Source organism: Ctenopharyngodon idella, chromosome 10 (assembly GCF_019924925.1).
Source record: "Ctenopharyngodon idella isolate HZGC_01 chromosome 10, HZGC01, whole genome shotgun sequence".
Classification (NCBI taxonomy): Eukaryota; Metazoa; Chordata; class Actinopteri; order Cypriniformes; family Xenocyprididae; genus Ctenopharyngodon; species Ctenopharyngodon idella.
This window is the reverse complement of record NC_067229.1, coordinates 43,751,977-43,764,774: the sequence shown is the minus strand read 5'-3', so window position 1 is coordinate 43,764,774 and position 12,798 is coordinate 43,751,977. Positions and strand designations below refer to the sequence as shown.

General features: G+C 36.0%; 1 protein-coding gene and 2 pseudogenes across 1 annotated transcript; all 3 read left to right on the top strand.

Annotated features, from left to right (window-relative positions):
* The first annotated feature begins 1,540 nt into the window (after nt 1-1,540).
* On the top strand, nt 1,541-6,819 carry LOC127520347 (trace amine-associated receptor 13c-like). The gene is made up of 3 exons (XM_051908335.1): nt 1,541-1,556; nt 3,661-3,691; nt 5,940-6,819. Exons 1-3 carry the CDS (start codon nt 1,541-1,543, stop codon nt 6,817-6,819), a joined length of 927 nt encoding a protein of 308 aa, XP_051764295.1.
* Nucleotides 6,820-8,196: 1,377 nt separating this feature from the next.
* On the top strand, nt 8,197-9,264 carry LOC127521811 (trace amine-associated receptor 13c-like; annotated as a pseudogene).
* Nucleotides 9,265-10,533: 1,269 nt separating this feature from the next.
* On the top strand, nt 10,534-11,601 carry LOC127521812 (trace amine-associated receptor 13c-like; annotated as a pseudogene).
* Nucleotides 11,602-12,798: the final 1,197 nt, after the last annotated feature.

Genomic DNA, 12,798 nt, shown 5'->3' with positions numbered 1-12,798 from the left:
TCAACAGTACTAACCTTGGCAGTGAAATGATTTTTTTTTTTTCTCCCTCTCCAAACTACAGTGCTATGCATAAGACAAAAATGAGATATGACATCAGAAAATTCTGCTTTTACATCATATCAACAATTACAGCTGTCAGTATAAAGTATAAGAATGTTGATGTCCAGTGAAAAATAAAAGTTCACTTAGTGCACCTTTAAGCCCTGTACTGCAATATTAAGTTTCTGTATTACAAAATTACTGCAGCCAGTATCCACTGACTCCCTGTGTACTGTCTGAAAGTGCACAGTTTGTGTCACTGACATTCATATGCAGTCATGGCTGCTGTAGGTGCATCAGTGGACATGATCACAACTACAAATCCTACAGTGGGGCCTTGTACGCATTTACAGAGATACTGTGATGCATATCAGTAATATCAGTGATACATGGGTAGAGACAGGTGAGTCTTGTGCAAGGACAACAACCTCTTTATACATAAATGTCTACATAAGCAGCAGCTCTGCACATGAAGATCATAGGAGACTCGAGTCACAATTGATTTTTAAAGCATTTGATGCTTGCTCGTTGATAATGTTATGTTTTGATCAGTGTTGGGGAAAGTTACTTTTAAAAGTAATGCATTACAATATTGCGTTACTAATTTTTTATTTATTTATTTTTTTTTTATATAGCGCTTTTCACAATACACATTGTTTCAAAGCAGCTTCACAGTGACAATAGGAAAATTATTATCGAGCCAAAGTTGGTTTTTGATTGAATCACTTCCGTTGTAAAAATTGTTAATTATTACTTTAGGGGCCGCTTAAATGACACCTTTCCTACTGAAAAAACGAATACTTTTAATGCATTCTTGCCATTCATTTACATGTTTAGTCTATAGGTTTGCGTGTTTGATCTATGCGAACTGGAATAATTTGATAACGTTTTATTTATACATAGGGAAAGGAAAGGGAAGGAGGCCTTCGCAGGGGATAGTTTAGTTGACACTTCAAAAGCAGCAAGGGTGTTTTTACATATAGTTCGTTTTAAAGAACCAAACCCAGATCACTTAAAGGCATGACCACTGGAGGTGGAGAAGAAAAGACACATGTTAACTGCAAAATAATTAAGAATTAATGTGAAGAATTAAGTGTGAAACCATCAGGAACCCTTTAGTCTCTAGCGCCACCATTTTCCAGGATTGCAAACCTGGAGTCTCCAAAAGTGGAAGGTGTCAGGATCTCAGAGACTTAGGTTAGGTAAAGAATCCTAAAAAATGACCCCCACTTAATAAGAATCACAAGCTGAAGTGTTGTAAAATACATTAAGACTGTTTTTTATAGGCAGACCGATTGAGAGTGACTCTTGAAGGACCAGCACCACATCCTCTTGTACCACTGTATGAAGAATTCATCTTCCAGAATCTGGCAGTACGTTTTGGGAGCTCATTTTTATTCCATCTCTGCAAAACGGACTTCAGGGTAGGAGATGGACTAAAAATGAACTCCCAAAACTTATAAATTATTAAATACAAAATGAATAGTAGATATTAAGATTAATGTGGTTTGGAATTGGTAAGATGTGCCTGGAAATATGATCAGAAAATCAACGTGCCTAATAATTCTGCACACACTACATATTACATTATATGTTATATTATATGTTACTATATAAAAATATAAATGGAATGGGTTAATAAATGTTGACATTACTATGATCACTAGCAACATATAATCTTGGTTAGTTTATATTAAGTGTAGCAAAGGAATGTGATGTTTTATATTACATCGCAAATATATTAAGCATTTCCCCTGGAATGCGATCGCACATGCACTTCATATATGTCCCCAAACTACATTGCTGACCTTTTAGGGTTTTACATATCAAGTAGGACACTAAGAACAGCAAATACATCTTTGCTGGCCATCCCTCTTTCTAAGAAGTCAAAGAGTGACCGAGCTTTTTCAGTTGTTGCTCCTAAGTTGTGGAACAGCCTTCCTCTTCATATCCTGCAAACTCCAGCATTAGAGATTTTTAAGTCTCATTTGAAATCTCCAGTAAGGGTATTCTGTTCATTGAAGATATTATTATTATTTTTAAATTTGTAATTATTTATTTTTCTTCTATACTGATCTCAGTGTACAGTTGTATGAGGGTGTGTGTCTAAGAGTGTGTTGTCATGCCTTCATTTGCTAGGCATGGTAAATCTTTTTATATAAGTATGTTTTAACTATTATAAAGCACTTTGGGCAACAACGTTGTTATTAAATGTGCTATATAAATAAATAAAAGTTGAAGTTGAAGATGTGATGCTTTCTTATTTCACAGAAGAGATATTGGCAGCCTCAGTCACCATTTATGTTCAGTGCATCTTTTTTATGGACAATGAAAGTGAATGGTCATTCTGCCTAACATCAGACATGAGGGTGATTAAATGATAAAAGACATTTTTTTTTTATTTTTTTTTTTTTGGGTGAACTATGCCTTTAATAATAAGTTAATGTAGTTTCTTGAATTGTATGGCTCATTCTTGTACCTGAACATGTGAAAACATATCACATATGCCCTAATGTTTTTTAAGAGATGGAAATTAGAGGTTGTCCTCTAAGTGCAAAAAAGAAAATAAATCAACCCCCACCACCACAATCATGAATGACAATCTGTAAATATTTCCATCAGGGAGGATGCTGGCTGAAATATTTTAAGAGTTAGGATGTGTTTAACTGATATTTTAAACCAGCTGTAAAATAAAGCATAGATAAGAGGATTCAGACCACAACTAACATATAAAGTCCATATTAGAAATGTCATTGTAGTGGAAGAGACTGCAGTGGATTCTGTTAGAGAACAGATATAAAATGGAATATAGCAAAGCAGATAAACTGTCACAATGATTCCTAATGTCAGAGCAGCTTTACTCTCAGATTTCCTCCTCACTGAACCTTCCATTACACATTTACCACCCTTCATTAGAGAGTTTATAGCTTTCACCTGCCATTGTACAACATAAAATATCCTCAAATATACAGAGATGATCACGACACATGGAAATAGGAATAAAAAGGTCAAATCAGTGAATGTCCAAGCAAGACTATTCATGACAATACACTGACCATAACACGTTTTGTGTGAGATGTTAAAATATTCGATACTAATTACATACCCAATATTGTAAACCGAACAGCAAAACCAGCAGAGACAGATGCTCATTGAAGTTTTAGTTGTGGTTATTTTCAGTGGGTACATTAAAGGGTGACACACAGCCACATAACGATCAACAGCAATTAAAACTAAGTTACTAAGAGATGAAGAAAGAAGCAACCTAACAGTAATTGCAAACAGTCCACAGTAAGTGTCTCCAAAGTACCAACACATCTCAATTTGTTTGATGCCCTCTATGGGTATCACAATAAGTCCAACAAGCAGGTCGGCCACAGCCAGAGAGAGAATGAGCAGGTTGGTTGGAGTGTGAAGCTTCTTGAAGTGTGAGATGGAGATGATCACCAGCAGGTTCAGAAACACAGTCCATGCTGACAGCAATGATACAAACAGGTAAATGATATTGTATTCATATCTGGAGCGTTTTCCCTTGATACATGATGAGTTGATGGCAGGAAAGCAGTATTGAGTCTCATGATCCTCTGTCTCATAGGCCATGAGTGAATCTCCTCCTGTAAGGAGTTTGTTCTGCTCTCCTTACTGTCCTTTCATTTATACAGTGTCGAGATGAAACAAACCAATCCATCTACCACCCACTCTGATGACATAAGGGCATGATTATTTTCTGAGGGGGGTTTGTAGTCCTTCTTTGTGTGTATGCTAAGTGTATTTATTAATTATTTTGTAGCCATTAACTAAAGGTGTACTCCAACCAAACAAGAACATTTCTTTCATCGTTTTACTCACCTTCATGATGTATATGCAGGGATCGTACAGTTTTGAAAGTTCGGAAATGCTTTGAATTGTGCTTAATTTTTGAATATTGTCATGGAAAATGCTTGATATTTTTTCTTAGTATGTGCAGTGTGATTAAAAAAGTTTAAAATAATATTAGCGAAAAATAACCTTAAAATTAAAGTCGTGGAACATTTGTGCGTCATAGTGCATCACTTTTTATTAAATAAAAATTGCCAATATAAAATAATAGTGATAGCCTTTGTTCGCCCATGGGCGTGTTGGTCTGAAAATGAGGTGTGTTCAGGAGCATTGTTGGCGTGTTGCTATTTTGAGGCAACTGAAAACAACTGTGCCATTGACCAACAAAAACCTGGTCTAAAGTCAATGGCGCAGTATTTTTGTTGTTATTTAAAGTGCGTGTTAGTAATATGCGCCTATAGGCGGGTGCACAACGCGCATACACTCTGGGGAAGCACAGCAGCACACAAACATGCTAAATATTGAAAATAAAAGGGATACAATGTAAAAGAATATTATTGTGTACATAAAGATAAAAATGCCTACATGTCACAATGGATAGTCATTGCATGTATCAGAATTGCCTCTTTGCAGTAATGACAAAAGAAATTGGTTAATTATTTGACCAATTGTGGCAATAAACACATGTATTTAAACTGACTCGTCAGGTTGAGGGTATCTATATTCTGCCATGTAAATAGCAATCCACCATGGTGCAAGTGCACCTGACTTTTAAAGAGAATGGGAGATGACAATCTGATTGGTTTATTGCACATTACGCCTAAAACACACCCATGACGCATTAAGAGACTATGTGGCTGTGTGTCACCCTTTACTGTACCCACAGAAAATAACCACAACTAGAACTTTAATAAGCATCTGTCTCTGCTGGTTTTTCTCCTCTGCCTACAACATTGGCTATTTAATAAGTGGCAGGAAAAAAAAAAAAAAAATAAAAAATTGTGATATATTTCAAATCTGGATCCATTACAGTTAGAAGGCAGCTGTCTAATGTTACATAAGTATCTATAAATCACAATGTTTGTGTAAATGCATCTCAGATATGATTTAAACATTTAGAAGAGGTTGTTGGCCTTGCATTCGTCATTGATATTAGTGACAAGCATCAGAAGTCCCCACTGTAGTATGTGTATGTAATGTAAATCCACTGGAAGCAAGTTTGCAGAGAATCCAAGTGCAGTTTATTTAATTAACATAGTCAAACATAAAACAAAGACAGGCTTGGCAAAAATCATGAACTTAAACAAGACTCACCAACAGTGGTTATAAGACACACCTGTGCACAATCAAGACAATGAACCAATCAGAACGTGACAACATAGAACACATGACAAGGGGAGCACATGGCAGGATCACATGACTAGAACTTGACAAACAAGGGAAGCACATGGCAAACAAAGCAAACAAGAGCAAACATAACAATGAGACTTGACTAAACTTGAAAACAAAGACATGAAACATGAACACAAAACCCAACACCATCTGTGACATATTCCCCCCTCTATGGGCGGCTCCAGACGCCTAAACGAAACAAAACCCAACACCATCTGTGACAGTGTATTTGTGACCACATATTTATATAGTGACCACTGATGCATTTACAGCAGATTTGACAAAGTCAGTATTTTTTTTTTTTTTACTTTTTACTGACACCTATTGGTGTGGATATAGCATCATGTAAAAACAATTTCATGTCTCCCATTTCTTTTATGATCAGCAATTTTACTGCCAAAGTTCAGATGAAAGAAAATAATTAAAAGAAAATAATTGTCATTACGCAGCATCAGAGTGGGCGGTAGATGGGTTGGTCAGTCTGATCCAGACACTGTATAAATGAAAGGACAGTAAAGAGAGCAGAACAAACTCCTAACAGGAGGAGACTCACTCATGGCCTATGAGACAGAAGATCATGAGACTCAATACTGCTTTCCTGCCATCAACTCATCATGTATCAAGAGAAAACGCTCCAGACATGAATACAATATCATGTATGCGTTTTTTTCATTGCTGTCAGCATGGACTGTGTTTCTGAACCTGCTGGTGATCATCTCCATCTCTCACTTCAGGAAGCTTCACACTCCAACCAACCTGATTATTCTCTCTCTGGCTGTGGTTGACCTGCTTGTTGGACTTATTGTGATGCCCATAGAAGCCATTAAACTGATTGAGACATGCTGGTACTTTGGAGAAACTTTGTGTGACCTGTTTATGATAATCATGGGACTGCTTATCTCAACATCTATTTGTAATTTAGTTTTAGTTGCTGTTGATCGTTATGTGGCTGTGTGTCACCCTTTGCTGTACCCACAGAAAATAACGACAACTAAAACTTTAATAAGCATCTGTCTCTGTTGGTTTTTCTCCTCTACCTACAACATTGGCTATTTAATAAGTGGCAGATATTTTGAAAGTTCCCAAAGACCAGACGTGTGCTATGGAAAGTGCTATTTAGTAGTAAGTTTTTCATGGACATTCACAGACCTGTTCTTTTCATTTGTGTTACCTTGTTCCTTGATTATAACTTTATATTTGAGGATATTTTATGTTGCACATCAGCAAGTAAAACTTTTAAACTCTCTGCTGAAGAGTGGAAAATGTGTAATGGAAGGTTCAGTGAGGAGGAAATCTGAGAGAAAGGCTGCAATGACTTTAGGAATCATTGTGACAGCTTATCTGCTTTGCTATATTCCATACACTATATTGTCTGTAACAGGGACTACAGTAATCTCTTCTGCCACAATAACATTTTTAATATGGACTATGTATGTTAACTCAAGTCTAAATCCTCTTATCTATGCTTTATTTTATCGCTGGTTTAAAATATCAGTTAAACACATCTTAACTCTTAAAATATTGGAGCCATCCTCCGCTCTCATGGATATTTTTACAGATTATAAATAATTTAATGTTGGGGCTGATTTTTCTCATTTTTCCCCCATTGATAAAGCACAAACTCTAATGCTAACATGTAGGGTTTTTTTGTTTTGGATGATCCCTTTTGCAGTTACGCTAATGCAACATGGCAGTTCTTCATCACCAAATTTTATTATTTGTCTATAAGATTTTTTTTTGCACTTACTGTCAAAAACACAAGGTTCACATAAATACTATCAGTTATGTCTTAAGTGAACATAACTAGGAAAGAAACTGCATGTATATTGGATCTGTACATTTGATCTTAAAGCCTAATATACAGTACCTGATGCTGTCTGTTAATGTGAATCAAAACAACAAAACAACAAGAGAACATTCACACACGGCTCTTGACTGAATAAGTTTTGTAGCTTTAATAATCAAAGTATATTTAATTCATACATGGAATATGCAGTTTTTTCCCCCCACATTTGATTATTTAAATTCTTACCTGAAGACCTACTGTACCTGAATTTTAAATAAATAAAAAGTGATATTTCTTATCGGGATCCATTAGTTAGAAGGCAGCCGTCCAATGTTACATAAGTATCTATAAATCACAATGTTTGTGTAAATGCATCTCATATGATTTAAACATTTAGAAGAGGTTGTTGGCCTTGCATTCGTCGTTAATATTAGTGACAAGCATCAGAAGTCCCCACTGTAGTATGTGTATGTAACGTAAATCCACTGGAGGCAAGTCTGCAGAGAACCCAAGTGCAGTTTATTTAATTAACATAGTCAAACATAAAACAAAGACAGGCTTGGCAAAAATCATGACCTTAAACAAGACTCACCAACAGTGGTTACGGGAAACAATGCTTAACAAAGACACACGGCTAACATGAGGGTTTAAATACACAAGGGCAAAAGCCTAAACAAGACACACCTGTGCACAATCAAGACAATGAACCAATCAGAACGTGACAACATAGAACACATGACAAGGAAAGCACATGGCAGGATCACATGACAAACAAGGGAAGCACATGGCAAACAAAGCAAACAATAGCAAACATAACAATGAGACTTGACTAAACTTGAAAATAAAGACATGAAACATGAACACAAAACCCATCACCATCTGTGACAGTGTGTTTGTGTCCACATATTTATATAGTGACCACTGATGCACTTACAGCAGATTTGACAAAGTCAGTATTTTTTTACTTTTTACTGACACCTATTGGTGTGGATATAGCATCACGTAAAAACAATTTCATGTCTCCCATTTGTCTCTTATGATCAGCAATTTTACTGCCAAAGTTCAGATGAAAGAAAATAATTAAAAGAAAATAATTGTCATTACGCAGCATCAGAGTGGGCGGTAGATGGGTTGGTCAGTCTGATCCAGACACTGTATAAATGAAAGGACAGTAAAGAGAGCAGAACAAACTCCTAAGAGGAGGAGACTCACTCATGGCCTATGAGACAGAAGATCATGAGACTCAATACTGCTTTCCTGCCATCAACTCATCATGTATCAAGGGAAAACGCTCCAGACATGAATACAGTATCATGTATGTGTTTTTTTCATTGCTGTCAGCATGGACTGTGTTTCTGAACCTGCTGGTGATCATCTCCATCTCTCACTTCAAGAAGCTTCACACTCCAACCAACCTGATTATTCTCTCTCTGGCTGTGGCTGATCTACTTGTTGGACTTATTGTGATGCCTGTGGATGCCATAAAGCTGATTGAGACATGCTGGTACTTTGGAGACACTTTGTGTGACCTGTTTATGATAATCATGGGACTGCTTATCTCAACATCTATTTGTAATTTAGTTTTAGTTGCTGTTGATCGTTATGTGGCTGTGTGTCACCCTTTACTGTACCCACAGAAAATAACCACAACTAAAACTTTAATAAGCATCTGTCTCTGCTGGTTTTTCTCCTCTACCTACAACATTGGCTATTTAATAAGTGGCAGATATTTTGAAAGTTCCCAAAGACCAGACGTGTGCTATGGAAAGTGCCATTTAGTACTAAGTTTTTCATGGACATTCACAGACCTGTTCTTTTCATTCATGTTACCTTGTACCCTGATTATAACTTTATATTTGAGGATATTTTATGTTGCACATCAGCAAGTGAAACTTTTAAACTCCCTGATGAAGAGTGGTAAATGTGTAATGGAAGGTTCAGTGAGGAGGAAATCTGAGAGAAAGGCTGCAATGACTTTAGGAATCATTGTGACAGCTTATCTGATGTGCTATATTCCATACTATATATTGTCTGTAACAGGGACTACAGTAATCTCTTCTGCCACAATGACATTTCTAATATGGACTTTGTATGTTAACTCAAGTCTAAATCCTCTTATCTATGCTTTATTTTACCGCTGGTTTAAAATATCAGTTAAACACATCTTAACTCTTAAAATATTGGAGCCATCCTCCTCTATCATGGATATTTTTACTGATTATGAATAATTTAATGTTGGGGTTGATATTATTATTTTTTTCCCCACTGATAAAGCACAAACTCTAATGCTAACATGTAGGGCTTTTTGTTTGTTTGTTTGTTTTGTTTTGTTTTTGATGATCTCTTTTGCGGTTATGCTAACACGACATTGCAGTTCTTCATCATCACAAAAGTTTATTATTTGCCTATAAGATTTTTCGCACTTAAACTGTCAAAAACACACAAGGTTCACATAAATACTGTTGGTTATGTCTTAAGTGAACATAAACAACTAGGAAAGAAATTGCATGTATATTAGATCTGTGCATTTGATCTTAAAGCCTAATATACAGTACCTGATGCTGTCTATGTTATTAATGTGAATCAAACAACAAAAGAACAAGAGAACAATGACACACTGCTCTTCACTGAATAACTTTTGTAGCTTTAATAAGAATCAAAGTATATTTAACTCATACATGGAATGTGCAGTTTTATTTTTACATTTGATTATTCAATTTCTTACTTGAAGAAATTGAAGAAGGTACCTACTGTACCTGAAAAATTTAAAGCCATTTATTTAATTTGTATCTTTTTTATATTGTATTTGTCATATTGTTTTTTTTTTTTTTTTGTCTTTATTCTTATTTTTAATCATATATATAAAATAATGAAATAAGTGAAGTAAGATTTTGGTCATATCGCTGATCCTCACTTTGGACTAAATGGTTAAATATTAGTTTGGCTGTACTATTCAGTAAGTTGCAAAATAGTCTTAAAACTTAAAAATGTGCTAATTGTGATAAGATTGTGGATTGTGATCCTGTCTGGGAAAAAAAAAAAAAATGTGATATGATATTTCATATCTGGATCCATTACAGTTAGAAGGCAGCTGTCTGATGTTACATAATAAGTATATAAAAATTACAATGTTCGTGTGTAAATGTACCTTAGATATGATTTAAATGTTGAGGACAGGTTGTTGGCTTTGCATTCATTAATGATATTAGTGACAAGCATCAAGTCCCCACTGTAGTATGTGAATTTTGTTTGTGACCCCTGATGCACTTACAGCAGATGTGACAAAGTCAGTATTCTTTTACTGTCTACTGACACCTATTGGTGTGGATACAGCATCACGTAAAAACAATTTCATGTCTCTCATTTGTCTCTTTTGATCAGCAATTTTACTGCCAAAATTGAGATGAAAGAAAATAATTAAAAGTAATTAATTGTCATTATGCAGCATCAGAGTGGGCGGTAGATAGGTTGGTCAGTGTGATTTAGACACCGTATAAATGAAAGGACAGTAAAGAGAACAGAACAAACTCCTAACAGGAGGAGACTCACTCATGGCCTATGAGACAGAGGATCATAAGACTCAATACTGCTTTCCTGCCATCAACTCATCATGTATCAAGGGGAAACGCTCCAGACATGAATATAATATCATGTATGTGTTTTATTCATTTCTGTCAGCATGTACTGTGTTTCTGAACCTGCTGGTGATCATCTCCATTTCTCACTTCAAGAAGCTTCACACTCCAACCAACCTGATTATTCTTTCTCTGGCTGTGGCCGACCTGCTTATGGGACTTATTGTGATGCCTGTAGAGGCCTTTAAACTGATTGAGACATGTTGGTACTTTGGAGACACTTTCTGTGGACTATTTATGGCAATTACAGGGGTGCTTCTCTCCGCATCTCTCAGTAATTTAGTTTTAATTGCTGTCGATCGTTATGTGGCTGTGTGTCACCCTTTACTGTACCCACAGAAAATAACCACAACTAAAACCTTAATGAGCATCTGTGTCTTCTGGTCTTGTTGTTCAACTTATAACTTTGCCATTGTAATATGTAACGGATTTTTTGACACACCACACAGAACCAATGTGTGTTACGGGGAGTGTATTGCTGTGATTAGTTCTGCTTGGAGATTCACTGATTTGATCTTTTCTTTCTTATGTCCTTGTATGGTGATCATCACAGTGTATTTGAGGATATTTTATGTAGTACATCAGCAAGTGAAAGTTATAAACTCTCTGATGAAGGGTGGTAAATGTGTAATGGAAGTTTCAGTGAGGAGGAAATCTGAGAGCAAAGCTGCTTTGACTTTAGGAATCATTGTGACAGTTTACCTGTTTTGCTGGATTCCGTACTATATCTTGACTCTAACTGAAATTACAGTTAACACTTTCACAACAGTAACATTTCTATCATGGACTTTGTATATTAACTCAGGATTGAATCCTCTTATCTATGCGTTATTTTACCGCTGGTTTAAAATATCAGTTAAATACATCTTTACTCTTAAAATATTGGAGCCAGCATCCTCTTTCATGGATATTTTTACAGATTATTCATGATTTTTGTCTAGGGTTGTGTTTTTTTTTTTTCAGCTGATAAAGCACACACTAAAGTGTAGTTCTGTAAAGTTTGTGAAGTGGATGTAAACACACTGGATATCAGATGCCTTTCCATAAACACATTAACTGAAAAAAGTGAGTTATTTTAAATATGTTGTATATTTAAATTAGACTAAATAATTACATTTATTATGTTATGTACTATAGTCCTCTGTTTCTTTCTGACTTCTTGATGGCATACAACAAAGTGACATATCACTGGCGCAGTCTCAAGTCGGACAAAAAATTTTTAACCTGCATGCAGTGCTTCAAGCCAGACAGTGATCAGTCTGTGCAGCACTGCATGAACACACCTATTACCAATTCAGCTGAACTGTTTTTAGACTATGGGATGCTTCTGGTTGATATCACCAAAATAATGTATTCCAATTGATAGGCTACCTGTCACTATCGGCCGATAATCGCTTTGGAAAGCTTGATCGGCAGTCTCTATAAAGACTGATTTCATGCTGACGACGCATAAAGCTGTATGCCTGCCATGAGAGGTCTGGCATGGCATGCAGTGGCACTGTTAGGGTTGTCACTAGGGCTGGGCGATATGGAATTGTGATATACAATATATATCTCGGTATTTTCTACATTTTTCTATTTGGATTTAGAAAAAAAGTGTTTTTCTTTTGTTTTTGTTTTTTTTACAATTTTTTTGCCCAATGTTGTCCTATAAACAATGTTCATATTGAAGGCTATTAAAACAAATATAGTGAATGTAACCATGTAGTGGTCTATGCTATAGGCTGTATGTGCAAAAAAAAAAAAAAAAAGGAAAATTACATTACAATTACATTACAGTCTAACATTACATTTGCACTCGTATCAAACTACTGTACACCAATCTGGCATAACGTTATGGCCACCTTCCTAATATTGCGTTGGTCCCCTTTTTGCTGTCAAAACAACCCCGACCCCTTGAGGCATGGACTCCACTAGACTCCTGAAGGTGTGCTGTGGTATCTGGCACCAAGATGTTAGCAGCAGATCCTTTAAGTCCTGTAAGTTGCGAGGTGGGGCCTCCATTGATCGGACCTGTTTGTTCAGCACATCCAACCGATGCTCGATTGGATTGAGATCTGAGGAATTTGGAGGCCAAGTCAACACCTCAAACTTGTTGTTGTGCTCCTCAAACCATTCCTGAACCAT